The sequence below is a fragment of the Camelina sativa genome, chromosome 19 (assembly GCF_030686135.1).
Source record: "Camelina sativa cultivar CO46 ecotype springtype chromosome 19, ASM3068613v1".
Classification (NCBI taxonomy): Eukaryota; Viridiplantae; Streptophyta; class Magnoliopsida; order Brassicales; family Brassicaceae; genus Camelina; species Camelina sativa.
In genome coordinates this window covers 13,363,975-13,381,027 of record NC_141898.1, presented here as the reverse complement: position 1 = coordinate 13,381,027, position 17,053 = coordinate 13,363,975, and the positions used below count along the sequence as shown (strand labels likewise).

Below are 17,053 nucleotides of genomic sequence, written 5' to 3'. Positions count from 1 at the left end.
AAATATGAGTGAAATAATCCGAACCATTGAATAGAAAAATAATTTACAAACGAAAAAAACTTCACATTAAACCTATCATATGTGGATTTGCTACTATATACATGATGTGTCTAATTAACAACACAAAAAAAAAAAAAAAAAAAAAAAAAAATTCAGTTTTGCTAATATTGAATTACTTCTTTTGGGAGATTTGTGAAATATATCCACCGTTGAAACAGAAGTAAAAAATCTGTGAAGCAATCAAAATCGTCGATTTGAAAAGAAAAAAACTTCAAAATATAACATACCATATAATGTACATCCGGATTTGCTGCTATACATGTAACCAATAACAAAAAACTGTAAAAAGCAAAAGAGATTACATAATTATTCCAATACTTAATTACTAGTTTTGGAAGATTTCTAACCTTTTTAAGATTCACTATTCAAAGTTTCAAAAAGAAATCTCTACCGTTCAAACAAAACAAGTTAAACAATCACAACCATTGAATCAACAAGAAAAATCTACAACATGTAATACTAGACCATATAATCTAGATTTGCTATTAAATATGATATTTTTGACAAATGTCAAGACCCTGTTACATTTTTTCTCTATAACCTTAAAATCAACCGCTTCGCTTTTACCTTCATGTTGAGGACAGAACCCAAAAAAAAAAAACCTTTACTTATAAAACGTGACAATACTTTTCATGTTTATGCTTAAGGTCGCTCACAAAGTAACCCACCATGCAACACTCTCTTCGTTCTGATCTTCTTCGTTCGAAGACTTCTTCTTCTCATTCTCATTTACTTCCACAAACCAAAAATGTAAACATCTCCCGAAGAGTTCTTATCAACCCTTTCAAGATAACAACACTTCCTGATCTCCCTCCTCTCTTCAAATCTCCGGTCACGCCACCACCGGTTAAGCTCAAACCAACCCATCCAAACTTAAACCCTCTCCAGAAGCTAGCGGCTTCGATGCTCGACAAGATTGAGTCCTCTATCGTCATACCGATGGAGCAGAATCGACCGCTTCCTAAACCGACCGATCCAGCGGTTCAATTATCAGGTAACTTCGCTCCGGTTCAAGAATGTCCGGTTCAAAACGGTTTAGAAGTCGTTGGTCAGATTCCTTCTTGTCTACGAGGAGTTTACGTACGTAACGGCGCTAACCCTATGTTTCCACCGTTAGCCGGACATCATTTGTTTGACGGTGACGGAATGATTCACGCCGTTAGTATCGGTTCTGATAACAAGGTTAGTTACAGCTGTCGGTACACTAAAACGAACCGGCTTGTTGAAGAAACCAAGCTTGGAAGATCGGTTTTTCCTAAACCAATCGGCGAGCTTCACGGCCATTCCGGTCTAGCTCGACTCGCTCTCTTCGCCGCTCGAGCTGGGATAGGTCTCGTGGACGGTACACGTGGCATGGGTGTAGCCAACGCCGGTCTTGTCTTCTTCAACGGGAGGTTATTAGCCATGTCCGAAGATGATCTCCCTTACCAAGTGAAGATCGACGGTCAAGGAGACCTCGAGACGATCGGACGGTTCGGGTTCGACGATCAGGTCGACTTCTCAGTGATAGCGCATCCTAAGGTGGACGCTACCACAGGTGATCTGCACACGCTGAGCTACAACGTTTTGAGGAAACCTCATCTCAGGTATCTTAAATTCGACACGTGCGGGAAAAAGACACGTGACGTGGACATCACGCTCCCGGAACCTACGATGATTCATGATTTCGCCATAACCGAGAATTTTGTCGTCATACCGGATCAGCAAATGGTATTCAAATTAACCGAAATGCTTCGGGGCGGGTCACCGGTTATCTACGATAAAGAGAAAATGTCGAGATTTGGGGTTTTGTCAAAGCAGGATCAGACCGGTTCGGGTATAAATTGGGTCGACGTACCGGATTGTTTCTGTTTCCATCTATGGAACGCGTGGGAAGAGAGAACCGAAGATGGAGATCCGGTTATTGTCGTACTCGGGTCGTGTATGAGTCCACCCGACACGATCTTCAGTGAATCAGGAGAACCAACCCGGATTGAGTTAAGTGAGATCCGGTTAAATATGCGGATAAAAGAATCGAACCGGAGGGTTATTGTAACCGGGATAAATTTAGAAGCGGGTCAAATAAACCGCAGTTTCGTGGGACGGCAAAACCGGTTTGTTTACTTGGCAATAGCTGATCCTTGGCCTAAATGCAGTGGCATCGCTAAGGTGGATATTGAAAACGGCACCGTTACAAAGTTTAATTACGGACCTGGCCGGTTTGGTGGCGAACCGTATTTTGTACCAGAAAAGGATGGAGAAGACGAAGGTTATGTAATGGGGTTTGTTACGGACGAAGAAAGAAACGAGTCGGAGTTTGTCGTGGTTGATGCAACGGATATGAAGCAAGTCGCCGTGGTGCGTCTGCCGGAGAGGGTACCTTACGGTTTCCATGGAACGTTCGTGAGCGAGAATCAGTTGAAAGAACAAGTTTCCTGATCGCAATTGTAATGCAACCCCTAGTTTAAGTTACTCATATTGATTATTTTAGTGGTGTTGGCTTCTTTAGCGTAATTATTATTAGTTTTAGTAATGATTCTCTAAATTATTCATAAAATGTAGCTGATGATGATATAAACAAAGAAGTCCAATTTCTATTACCGTAATGAGTTTATCGTAACGTGATAAAATTAAACTTTAAAATGTTGGTAATGTACCACTTTCATGTGTGTTTTATTTCAAACTTTATTATATATAACAACATTCAATTTTGATTCAAATGTTATTTATCTATATTGTCGTTACATACTGAAACAGCAATAATCTAAATCATTACCTTTGACACGCTAAGGACTCCGTGACTTTGTAACAAATTTAGAATTAGAATTATTGGTTTAGAAGTTAGAACGAAGTTAGAACGAAGTTAGAAGTAACCGAAAAAAAACTCATTGTCCCACGTGATCCAAAAGCAAAACATTAATGTTTCAGATTCCACTAATTAATTTGTGTGTTACTTTTATAATTGAAAAATTTGTAACTATTAGTAATAAGGTTGAAGTGGTCCATTTTTTTTTTCATATAACGTTTTTGCAGCCAATAAAACTTGGGACCCTATAAAATGTCACCAGAGCGATGAATGATAGTTGTCACTAGCTAAAATTAAGTGACTATAATAGTATTCGAAAAACTATGGGGCCATGCATTTGTTATGGAGTTTTTGTGTAGTAGTCTATCACTCAAAGGTTTGTTCAGTTATTCGCATAATTTCAATAAAAACCTATACCATGATTGGGTCAATGGAATCTAGATTCATCATTGAAGGTAAACTGTGTTTCCTAACAAGAACAACAAATAAACCCTTACTATATATACATAAGTCTTGTGGGTTTCAATTGTAAACTGTAAAGTATGTGTTTTGATATTTGGTGCAGAGACAATTTTGGGAAACTGGCTGTGAAAAAAGAGTTGTGGAGTGTTAGTTTTTAAGATCGCCCTGAAAATTAGTAAATGCGAGTATAATTTGTTAATATATTTTAATTTAGTAAATTAGTTGATCAGAAATTTGTACAGATGCTCGAATACTTTTTGACTTTACTTTTCTATGGGTTAGAAATTTCCGATTACCTTTTAATTCGACTATATTTATTCCAAAACCCATTTATGACAAGCGTTTTCCAATGACTTGATTTGTTAAAAAAACAACTCGAAAATAGAATATATTATAAAACAATTTCGGATAAAATCCGTAGTTAAAACTGGATAACTTTTTGTGTAGTATCTACGCCAGTTTTTTCTTTTGGAGAATGTACAAAAAAAAATCTACAACAGATCTATAGATGTCAATAGAACTCGATATTAAACATGAACTTCATTTTAATAATATTTAAGAAAAAATGTTATAATAGAAAGTTCTTAAAAATCCAATTATATGTTTTATTGATATATCAAACATAATAAGTTCTGAAATGTGCAACCATGTTTTTGATATTTAGAAAAAAATATATTGAACTTAAACATATCTCTATCAATCTTAAGATCTATAACTTTGTATTTTATATTGGTTTCCAACATGTTTAGATTTAGTACTTTTTTTGGTAGAAGTCTACTTCGGATAAGATGCTAATTGATTTTGGATTTAGCTTAATCTATGAACGATTACGATAAGGAGACGTAGTTTATAATATTGATGATACTTTCCAGTTTAGAACATTGCTATATTGATAGTTTACTCACACAACAACTTGATTGTGTTAGTTGCTTTAAAAATATCAACTAATGAAACAGCGGAAAACAAAACAAGAACGTAGAGGAAAAAGCTAATCTCTATGATACATACATATAAGCATAAGTGCATAGCATCATAAACAAGAAAGGATCCAAAAACTTATCAACACATGTACTAACTTCTAATAAAACATATAGATACCTATCTTTTCAAAATCCAAAATACTCACAACTCTCCATTCAAATAAATAGTGGTTGAGATTTTGGATCAACTAGTTATCCACAATCTATCCTCTCTTTATATATTTTTTAAAAAAATAATAACAAACGAGGAATTATGGACGAGGCTCATAACATCTGTCGAGGAGATTTTATTTGTTTCCTTCCCCAAATGGAACAGAACTAAAAAAGCTAAAAGATGCACAATTTTTAGAATGTCCGAAAACTTCCCATGACTTAAAAACTTACTTGATATTGTCACAGATAATTAATCAGATATAATTTAATTATATGTTGAAAATTATAACTATTGTGTCAAAAATTGCTATGAAAATTAGTAACAATATTTTATTATTCAACATGCATTTGCTTGTGAGCTTCAACATCTCATTTTTAGAGAGTCAAGATGATCGCCGGTCGTAATTCTTAAGAGAGTTAACTATCAAGGAGGATGGTTCATAGTTTGTTTGTCCATGTACAAAAACAAAAATGGCCTTATATTATACAGAATACTGACTAATTTAAACCTATGTAACCGTTAAAAAATAATCAGTAGAGAACACATGATTTTACCGGATTGTCTTCAACCGCTCATAATTAAGTGTGTTAACGAAATTTGGTATGTGCAGTTGCACACTTCACAACCATTCAAAACTGCTTCTGGATATCACCATCGACTATATTGTCACAAATCTATCGCGTAACGTTGTTACATATATTTTACCTTGTTGGAATTTAAAACAGAATGATGTTTGATTTTGCTATTGCTTTTCACCCGACTTGGTTTCCTAATTTGATATAGGCTTCGTTAGGCTGAACTTGGACTTCTAATAATGGGTCCATTTAACATTGAAATGATATCCCTTTTTTCCAATTTTTGCCTCTCCTATAGTAATCCTCATCCCCTCTTCTTCTTACTCGCACGTACATAGCAAAAAAAAAAAGAATTTACAATAATATCTTAAATTTATAGCTAGCTACGAGTTTCAGAAGTATTGCAATAGTTTACAAATATTAAATTTCACTACATATAAATTGATATATATATATATATATATATATATATATATATGTGTGTTTGTCGTTATAATAACTGATTTTTTTTGAATCTTTATGTAAAACACACTACATGTTGGCGTATGTATGAGATTTTAATGGTATTAAATTAAAACAGTAATTACAGTATTACACCAATACAAATATGTTAATTATATGTCGGATTTTTTTTCATTTTAGGTGTACGTGAGAGAATTAAAATATCAAAATATGTTTATAAAATTATAAATTCGAATGAGATCGGAACAAACTAGTGTCTGTTTTAAAAATTCATGCCTAACACCGATTACGCCCCGTAAAATCGTTAGGTCCACCCTCTCCGCCTTGATTAATGACTAATCCCCGCCTAGCATCGATTATCCGATTATACCGTCTAATCCGATTAATTCCCGCTTAATTTTGTATATACCGATTATTTTTGGAGCCAAATATAAATCAAATATATATATTTTTGTTATTTAAACGTTTAAATTAAGAGTTTATGATGTTTTACGATAACTAATGTACAAACTTTTAATTAAAATCATAATTTTTTTCTTTAAAATTACGTTTTTATGTGTTTACCGTAGTTTTAAAGACAATGCTATAGGTTTATATTTTATTTGATATTTTTCTTTTCACATAAACAGAATTATATATATATATATTTAGTACTATATATTTTTAATTTACTAATAATTTAACAAAATAACCCTAAAACTAATCCCCGATTAATTTCCGTTTAATCACCGATTTTCTCACTAGACGCTAGGCTCACTCCAACCGTCCGACTAGCGACTAGCACCGATTTTCTAAAACAGGGCTATACACTAAGTAAAGTGGATGGAAACAAGGTAGATGAAAAAAGAACCTGAAATCGATATGGACGTAGGTTTTGTTGTAGTTTTAAGTTTTGTTTTAAGGTTAACATCAGTTTATGTTGTTTCGCGTACATTAAAATAATACTAGTATGTTTTTCATTGAAACTAATGAACGAAGTGGAAGAAGAAATCAATAATTTAAAGAAACATTTATGCTTTACTTGTACCTTACAATATATTTGGGCTATGTATGTTTTTTCAAACTTTGCTTAAAAATAATTTACTTTGTAGAGCCTTTTATTTGTTGTAAATTTTTTTTGTCGTGCTTTCTTATCTTATTCGTTATTTACGATAAGAAAACTAGAGATATGTTTGTAAATGTTCGATCAAAATCTTTACTGATCGTGTTTAGTCTCTTTCTTCTCCTTCTGTGCCTTGACTCTCCCATAAGGTGTGCCCTCAAACCAAATGAACTTATGTATATATAAACTTTTAACATCATTTTTTGCAGTTTTTTCCATCTAAAATTTTATATTGAATCCCTAAAAATATATAGTTGGAAGAGTTCTTTGGAGACTAAACCGTAAGGGAGATGCATACAAAGATACAGAAACAAAGAGAACTAATACTTGAGGATCAGAACCAAAACCCGAACACAAGAAAGATCAACAACCAACTTAAATTTAAAACCTGGCCAAATAACCAGGAACTAAAAGCAATCTACATTTCTGGAGACCCTTGGATACAGTCATACAGACAAATCAAGGCAGCCAACACACGCTACGCGACCATACGTTAAAGGAATCTTCCTCTACGGATGAAAGATTAGCTCAGATTCTGAAAACTGAGGCTTCATAACACATAAAGAAAACAATACAAATTGAGCCACCAACAATCTTTTAGCAATAAAACAACACAAACCTAGGGTTCATATCACTTTTGCAGTTGTAGCATGTATTATATATATATATATATATATATATATATATATATATATATTAGCAAACTAGTGGTCTAGGAATTGGATTATACCCATTATAGAATCACAACTTAGTACTAGAAAAGAACTTTAAAAACTTGTAAAATTGCACCTTTGCCACATGCTACGAAATGCTCTAATCAGTATATACATACACATGCAAAATGCAAACACATCATTTAATGTTTGCACAAAATCTAACAGTAGTTAATGTTTACTCATGCCTAACTGTATTTGTCAGCTTTTGGTAGTAATAGTATAGCCCCTTAGTCTATGTCTACGTAGAATTTGCTTCGTTAAAATTAACTCTTGTCTTTTATCTTCTTGCTTACATGTGCCTTCATCCACACTAGTTTGCCAGTTCTTCAGAAATCATCTTTTTGTTTATTTGTTTTACTTATAAACTTCAGAAATTGCTTGTTTTCAAAAATATATGTACGATATGTTTGATAAAATAAAATTACAAGCAAATATTTGAAATATCTTATTTATGAGAATAAAACTCTTTGCCGTAATTAATTAAATTTACATGTTGTTGTACTGGACAAGATATCTAAACCTAGGTTAATAACGACTTAGCTTTCGAATCTAGAGGAACCATTGTTTGTGTGTATTAAATAGTACAGTATTGGGAAACCATTGATTAAAAATGATCCAAATTAAATTTTCATTTGACACGTGTTTTGAAATTGTAAAACAAATAACCTTTTATTTAGAAAGCTAGTTACATATATAGATTTCATAATCCACCATTTGACTAACGCTTTTAACCAATGTGCCAATTTTTAAATATATAATATCGATCCCACCAAGAGGTATTTGAAATTTGTTGTTAAGACGATAGCATTAAATAAAAGTCCACTTCACTGTAGACGAATAAAATACAGATAATATATACTATTGATAAAACAAGAAACCGTTCCATATCTGAATGTGTTTTTTTTAATAAAGATTATGATGTTATTAGTTTACTTGATTTTTTTTGCAATTTTCTCTACATCAAACGAATGATCGTTCTGTTCAGAGACTTAATACAGATAATTTGGTTTACTTACGCTTTTGTATCGTACAAATTCAAAAGTTAGGGTTACACAAATATTCTAGATAGTTACTATATTAATATACATGGACAAGATAGTTTGAAGTTTTCTTTCAACATGTCTGCATTTAAACTCTCATGTCGTTTGTTTAAGTTTGTTCGAAACAAGTGATATATATACAGTAAATATTTTGCTTATTTATTGACTGCTAAATTTTATTGTTTCGATGATACCCTAAAAATAAACATGTGGTATATATTGACTGCTAAGTTTCACAAATACTATATTGGAAAGTCGATAAATTGAAAGAATAGGGATGGTGTGAAGTTGAAAATGAGGGAAAAAAGAGAAGTTAATGCGTTTGATGGAAATTGAAAGTGGCTAGTAGGAGAGGAAGCAAGTAAGCATGGGTTCCATTTTCACCTTTTCACTTGCTTTAATTCTCACTTCTGAAATAATTACACTTTCCATGTGCTTTGCTTCAAAGGATTCTCACTTTCTCCTATTCTTCTTCACCTAATAAAACACATACTAATCTTAAATCATACTTATTAATTTGCATGATGCATGTCGTTAGAAAAGTAACAATTTTTCTTTTGAAAATGTTAGAAATGTTTGACAAATCTATGACGATTCGTCGTCCGTAGTGAATCGTAAATGTTTAGACCTCATCAATGGAAGCAGAATGTTTGGGTTTTTATTCATTAGAGAGAAAAACTATTTATTGTGTTCAGTTATAACTTGTCGGCTTTATAACTGTTACCATAAATGTGTCCACAGGCTCACTTAATGAGGCTGTGACTTATGAATCTTCAAATCAAAGACATAAGTAAAAAGACCTTTTTACATAGTGAACCGAGGAAAAAAGGAACATGCATGATTTCCACATAATTACCTAATTATTTATAAGCTAAAATATGGTTTCATTTAGTTACATGTTTCATAGATTTATTTTTTAAATGCACCGTAGCTTGTATATAAATATATTCACTCTAATTCTCTTTGCCCTTTTATCAAACGTCGCTATTTATAACAATCTAACTTTTGCTTCCCTTCATTCCCATTATATCCCCATCAAACAAACAAAAACGACCAAAACTAGGAAATGAAGAAGAAAGGTATGATGATATTGGCTTCTTCTCTCCTTATTCTTGCCTTCATTCATCACTCAGAATCAGCTTCAATGCGGAGTTTACTGATGAAGAATGGATCATATGAAGAAGAAGAAGAAGAACAAGTTCTTAAGTATGACTCCATGAGAACAGTCACAAACTCTTCGGCTCTGGACTCAAAAAGAGTAATTCCCACGGGTCCAAATCCACTTCACAACAGGTAACTTTGATAACTGAAGAACAAGATAATGCTATGTGTATCTATCTTCTTGTGTATTGCAGTGTTGAATGTATAAGGAGGATATTTCCTAATTATGTTTGATTAATTATTAATTCTCCTTTCAACGCTTCTTTGTTTGATACTTGTATTTAAAGTGATTTAAGGATACCATATGAAAACCATTGTACTGGGGAACAAGGTTGGCTAGCTAATTAATGTAAACGACATATAATTCAGAAACCAAACGTTGGAGCGAAGTGGAGGTTGATTGTTCCACTTGTTCCGTTCTCTCACAGTTCGTATAGATCGATTGTAAAATATTGCATGGTTGATGTAATGATGTTTGTTCCGATCATATGTGATCATCTAAAGCCAATATATATTTACATACAAGAACTATACGTGTATTTGATATCAGCAAAAACAATATATGTATGCGTATATTTATATATATACATGAATGTAAAATGAAACAAGATTATAAAGATAATTAGGAGGAGGTTGACATTTCAATTAATCTTCTGAATTTGTATTGTGCATAGACTATTGGACTTTTCGGGGCAGAAGTTTCTGAAAATGCAAGTAAATCCACTTATGTCAGAAAAAACTCACTTTATAGTTAATACTTAGTGTCTGTCTCCCAAAAGTAATAATACCTAATGTGTTTAACCCAGATGGATATATTCACTTTCTGGTATGCTCACTTATGAGCATATAAAGAAGCTTTTTTTTTTTATTTTATCATCCAATTAACATTTATTAAGAGAGCATATAAGGGAGCATTTAAAAGCTGCAGATGCTCTCATATGCTTTCTTCTTGTATGCTTTTATTTGAAGCATTCCCCAAGCATATAACTCTAAAATATTAATATATATTAAAATCATTTTAAATAATTAATTTATTTTGTAAAAATAGAAAATTATGATTTCATAAAAGATAAATTTATTTGTTATAAGATAATATATTAAAAACTACTTAATGTTATTATGTAAAATAATATAATAATTTATTTAATACTTTAAAATATTAATGTGGATATAATGTTTATAATATATATTATTGTTTTATTTTAGTTTAATCTATTATATTATATATATTTTAAAAATTTATTGAAATTAAAAATGCAAATATATATATAAACTTTTATAAAAAAAATATAATATATATTAATTATTTGTAATTAATGTGTTACATTAGAAATATATAATTAAAAATTATTAAATTATACATTTATATATATAACAATTTATTAAATTTATTAAATGTAAAATATATTTTTAAAATTTATATAACAATGAGTGATAATTAATTTTAAAAATGAAACACATTTAAATTATATTTTTTAATTAATGTCATATATTAATATAAATATAATATCTAATACTCTACTACTATACCAATCAACTAAATGTGTTATATTACTCAGAGCATATGCACCATAATGCTAATGCTGCATAATGCTAATGCTCTAGTATATGTGGTTCCAATCAAGCCCTGAGTATGCAGAATAAGTAAAACTGAAAAACCTTAATTAACATTCAGCTGGGGTTTTGGTTGTTTTGAGTTCGATATGGTAAAATCAAAAGTAATTTTCACTGATCTCATAAATGATATTGGATAGCTACAATTTTTATATCAAAAGTAATTTTGTAAATTTTTTTGTTTAAAAGGCAAGAATATCCAGAAACTCAAATTTTACTAGATAATATAAGTAAACCGGTAAGCATATCTCTTTGATTTATTCCTTCATCTATCAGTTTCTTGACCTCTCTACAACGACTTGGTTATGTTTGCGGGCAAATGTTTTCGATCCTGTTTGACTTGGGTGAACCTAGGATCCGTGATGAGATTGTGAGTATTGATGTCGGGGTAGATTCTCAGCATGTCTTCTTGCGTCCAAAAGAATCAATCAGTGCGGTGAACTAGTGAATGAAGCACCCGGACACGTTTCTCTGGACTAAGTTCGATACCCAACTTTAGTTTCTTGTTTGCTTTGTCGGGCCAAATTATCGCTTCGTGTGTTTCATCGGATGAGGAGGTTATGCATTTTGGGCATGCACATGGAACTTATTATTAGCAGAGATTATATTGCATGTGTTATGCTTTATTTATTTAAGAAAGGCAAGTTAGTTGGATTCATCTTATATCCGTCTTAATACCTCGAAATATCTAAAATTAACATAGAGATTTCTTTCTTATCAAAAAAAGAAACAGAGAGATTTCAAATAGGAATAAGTATAAGTTGTGAGAGTCTTGTTAGAGTCCTAGGGACTCTTATCTCTGTGAAAGGCGTGTTACCGTGGGCGAACTTGACTACTTGAGGCCATATATGACCACTATGTTAGGAAGTGTTTTCATATCGGGCAGATTCATTCTACACGCAATTAATAAAAGAGAAATTCTATGAATATAGAATATGCTTTCTTATTGAATTCACAAAGGCAATTACATACAATCAAATATGTATAACGGCATAGTATACAATACACAAGTCCACTAATATAACATATGGCCCAATAGAAATTTACATAAATCCCAACATGGTATATAATCAAAATTTGAACGTGCAATCGTTTTTGTAAAATCAGACAAAAAGTAATTTCGTTGCATAATCGTTATTTATTGTTGTGGTCGAATAATTGAAAATATTATAGTTGGGCCTCTATACCACTTGTCCACTTATCATAAAGAAAATTTGTTGGGCCATCAACATGAATTGAATTAAATAACAACAATTTAATTACCATTTTCATTGTCCTTTTATCTTGATATGTTCATATATATATGTCTCTCTTAGACGCTTACTAATTATCATCATGATATTCTTCCATGGTCACGTAACGTATTACTCTTTTACTTAAACAAAGAGCTACAGAAATTTACTCTACATCATTAACATTTTACGATAACATTCAAGTCAACTGTACTATCAAGTGTGAGGTAGACTAACAAAAAAAAAAAAAACAGAGAATCCACCAAAAAAGTGATTGCGGTCAAATACAAAATCGCAAGAGAATCCAAAGATAGAAAAGAAGATGGTCCTTCTCATGATGTAGGTGTAGCTTATTATATACAGAGAGAAACATCTAATAAGATTCCTACCACCTTTGACATTTTTACATGACTGGTCAAAGTCCTTGCGTGCATGTTCTTTCAGCTTTCATTTCCCGCCTGTAAATCTACCACTTGCTCTTGACTCTATTCTTGATAGAACAAAATCGGTACTACTTATCTAACCGACGTAATCTTAAAAAGTACGATCTTCTTTTTTTGTTTTTGTGACATATCTTCAAAAGCTTTGCTTCTTGTGGGTCGTGATATCTTACCATTGTTCCTATTATCTAGACGAGTGTCAATTCCGTTTCTCTTTCCAAAATGATTATGGAGACAATCACCTGATATATACACTTTGTTTCCATCATTACTTTATATGAAAGATTAAATCAATAACTACATAATCTCTTAGCCTGATTGTCTATATATGTAACCGATTTCACTTACACTTTCTCCAAATTCAAAGCTACGAATAACACAATATCAAACAAAACAAATTAAAATCACAATACTTCACAAGGGTATAACCTCGCCCTTTTTACATTTTATCGTAACAGCAATCAACAGATAATAAAAGCCGGTTTGAAAGAACTCTTAATTAAGCGATGAGTGAAAGCTTTCGGGTTGATAAAGGTTTTCCTCCAACATTACGTAATTGACAAAAGAAAACATAAAAATTGATTAACGCAACCAAAAATAGTAAGGCATAAACTTTTTTATAAACGTGTCTTAATTTCCTCGTTTTAGGTTCCAATCGTGCCTTTTAATTCCTTAATGCTTGCTTGCTCCATCATAAAGCTTAACATCTATATTAGTCAGAGCCGTGCGGACATAAACTGTGGCCGGAAGCGGTAAAAAAAAGAATTCTCCAATTCAATAAAATGAAATGTCAAAAAGTAATAACACTAGTAATATAACAATGTTGTCAAAAAATAAACAACAAAATATATATTAAAAAATCTTTTCCTTTCTTCTTTACAATATTGTTATCCAAACATTCAAAATAAACTTTTCTAACCAAATTCTCTTTCCATATATAAAACAACTAAATCGCTTAATCTTACTTATGACATGTATCTTCTATAAATTAAAAACTTACGAGTGTAATCAAGTAATGGAATTTAAGTAATGATCATCGAATGATTAAGAACTAAATAGTTGGCAACGACGATAGAATTAAAAGCGAGAGAACAACAAACAACGTTGTGAAGAGAGAATGTTTACCCTAAATTTTACTATATAATGTTTAAGATATAGTCTTCAATTTTCTCCAAAATTGTGAGTACGGCCAAATTTTCTTTTATTCCCATTGAGGCACGGCTCTGATATTAGTAGACATTCATCTTTAATTTAGTGGCAGAATTGTGACCTTAACCAATAACAAGTTACAAGTGGACGTGGTTTAGTTTTGTAATTTATTCAAACAGAGTTAAAAAAAAAATTCCTCCGTTTAGTAGCGGCGTCAATTTAACGACGACGTTAACGTTCGTTTCCGCAGTATATAAGGAGTGACGGTTTTCTTCTTCTTTTTTTGGTTATTAGTGACGGTTTTCTTGGAGCTTGTGCTACTTCTCTCTCTCTCTCTCACAAATTACAATGGCGCCGTCTTCTCAGAAACTGACCAGTGCTTCTTGTTTCGTCTTGATCTTCTTCATCTTCGTTGTCTGCTTTCTCACATGGAACAAGGAAGTCTCTCCCTCAAGGTCTCTCTTGTCTCTAACTCGTCTCTGTACCTAAATATATCTCTGTTCTTGTTCTCAATTTCACATTTTTAGCTACTTTTTTCCAATGCTTCCTCTGTTTTTTTTTTCCTGAGCATCCTCATGTTTTTACTAGTCTATGGATTCTGAACTAACTTTTATTTGCTTTCTTTCTAGGAAGCTAAAAACAGAGGACTCACACTCACAGAGCTTTAACATTTCAACAATAGCGACCAGGTAAACAGAGAATCACACCATCTTTTTACTCTTTATTCGTCGATTCCAAACGTCAGATTCATTTCCAACCGTTGGGTTAACCAACTTTACTGCCCATTTCATTAGAAAAAGGATCCAACGGTTGAGCTTTTCTCTGTTCGTTACACTTCTTTTTTTTTTACGAAATTGTTTTTAATATATTCCACGTGAGTAAATATTTTTATTAACGAAGAAAATGTTTGGTTTATTAATATGATTACTTGCGTGTGAAATTCATTTACATGTTTAAGTAGTTTGTTGTTTTTGTTGTGTTTAGAAATTAATTTGTGGTTGGTTTGGTTGTCACTGATCAGGCTTCACGGTGTAGAGTTGAATGAACACGCAGTTCCTGATCCAGACAAAGTTGCACATGAGGTCGCTGCCCTTATTCAGATGTGAGTTTCCATATGTTATGTGAATGCATTTATTATACCTTTGGAATGTTTTTTCACTAAATTTGTAGTTAGAAATTCTTAACATTTTTATGAGAGAGGGAAGCATATAGTACAGTCTTAGTAAAAATTTGACTAAGAAATTTTCAGTTCAGTGGGTTAGTGAAATTATTATTGGTGATCCATGTGGTGGGATTGAGACTTTCAGGAGATACCAAGAAAAACAGAAAATAACATTGCTCGCTCATTTATTAATTTCTTTCATGAGAAAATATACACTTTTTTGGTATTGAGTTGCTATCATTCATTAGTTGCGCTGTTGTTAATGTGTAAATCCTTCTGGTGGAGACTTTTGATTTCTATCATCTACTAGCTTTTAGGATCCACATTAACTACTTTGTTGTCTTCAAATAGATAACAAAAAATTTCAATATGTTAGGTACGTAGGAACAAAATGGCTTTATGGTTAAATCCGGTAAATGAACAAAAAAACAAAGCCCTTTTACAACATTGTTTGTTCATTCTACATTCAATGTATTAAAACGCAGGAGTGAACAGAACATCACTGCAAGGAGGAAGCTTGGTTTCTTTTCATGTGGAAATGGCAATCTGATAGATGACTGTTGGCGTTGTGACCCTAACTGGTACAAAAAACGTAAACACCTAGCTGACTGTGGGATAGGGTTTGGAAGTAAAGCTATCGGTGGTCGTGATGGACGTTACTATGTGGTCACTGACCCGAGTGATGAGGACGTTGTGGATCCAAAGCTAGGAACTTTACGCTACGCAGTGATCCAGGTTGAGCCATTGTGGATTATCTTTAAAAGAGACATGGTGATAAGGTTGAAAGAAGAGCTGATCATGAACAGTATGAAAACCATTGATGCTCGTGGTGCCAACGTCCACATCGCCAATGGTGCTTGCATAACAATCCAGAATATAACCAACGTTATCATTCATGGCTTGCACATTCACGATTGCAAGATAACTGGTAACACAAGTGTCATAACCTCGGCAAGTCACTACGAACTGAGGGATATGGCTGATGGTGATGGTATAAATATATTTGGGTCAAGTCATAACTGGATCGACCACAATTCTCTCTCTAACTGTGCTGATGGTCTTGTTGATGTTGTCTCGGGTTCCACTGCCATTACCATTTCCAATAACCATTTCACTCACCACAATGAGGTTAATCAAACAGCTAAAATCCCTTCTCCTATTATTACAAAACTCTGTTTTCTTGATCATGACATTGTTGGGGCAGGTGATGTTGCTAGGCCACGCTGATTCGTACACACGAGACAAGCTGATGCAAGTTACCATTGCGTACAACCATTTTCGAGAGGGGCTCAAACAAAGAATGCCAAGGTAAAGATCTACAATGCATGTCACATTGTGTTCAATTAGGCATATTACTTGCAGTACAAGTTAAGAAAGACTTTGAGTATATTCATGCAGGTGCAGGCGTGGGTATTTCCATGTGGTTAACAACGATTACACACACTGGGAAATGTATGCCATTGGAGGAAGTGCAAACCCAACTATAATCAGTCAAGGCAATAGATATGCTGCTCCTCAAAACCGCTTCGCCAAGGAGGTTCAACTCTTCCGTGTTTATGCTTGCTTATAAACAGAGAAAATTGATCTTTAATTAATTCCAAAGATTGAAAATTGGACAGGTAACAAAAAGAGTAGGCACAGAAGAAAATGAGTGGAAGAAGTGGAACTGGAGATCAGAAAATGACCTTCTAGTGAATGGAGCGTTTTTCACACCATCAGGGGATGGAGCATCAGCAAAAAAAAGCACATGACCTAAGCTTACCAGGTAGACCAGCCTCAATGATGGACTCAATCACTGCTACTGCAGGTGCTCTTGGTTGCCGCAGAGTAACATATCACTCTTTCAAACCATTAGTAGATTAAGTATACAAAAAAAAACCTAACGCCTTTCACACATTTAATATACAAAATGTTCTCATAATTTTTAAAATATTAAATTCAAATGAATTTATTATAGAC

At 32.8% G+C, this 17,053-nt stretch overlaps 3 protein-coding genes across 3 annotated transcripts; all 3 read left to right on the top strand.

Annotated features, from left to right (window-relative positions):
- The first annotated feature begins 471 nt into the window (after window positions 1-471).
- LOC104766316 (9-cis-epoxycarotenoid dioxygenase NCED6, chloroplastic) lies at window positions 472-2,636 on the top strand. The gene has a single exon (XM_010490177.3). The coding sequence runs from the start codon at window positions 730-732 to the stop codon at window positions 2,476-2,478; it is 1,749 nt and encodes a 582-aa protein (XP_010488479.2). The 5' UTR covers window positions 472-729; the 3' UTR covers window positions 2,479-2,636.
- A 6,666-nt stretch (window positions 2,637-9,302) lies between these two features.
- Window positions 9,303-10,158, top strand: LOC109131017 (uncharacterized). The gene has a single exon (XM_019241302.2). The coding sequence runs from the start codon at window positions 9,403-9,405 to the stop codon at window positions 9,631-9,633; it is 231 nt and encodes a 76-aa protein (XP_019096847.2). The 5' UTR covers window positions 9,303-9,402; the 3' UTR covers window positions 9,634-10,158.
- A 4,050-nt stretch (window positions 10,159-14,208) lies between these two features.
- On the top strand, window positions 14,209-17,053 carry LOC104766315 (putative pectate lyase 9). Its single transcript, XM_087502544.1, is given in 8 exon segments — window positions 14,209-14,387; window positions 14,562-14,621; window positions 14,954-15,034; window positions 15,580-16,222; window positions 16,299-16,402; window positions 16,493-16,631; window positions 16,714-16,830; window positions 16,832-17,053. Coding segments are annotated over 8 exon segments (1,377 nt in total). The 5' UTR covers window positions 14,209-14,280; the 3' UTR covers window positions 16,958-17,053.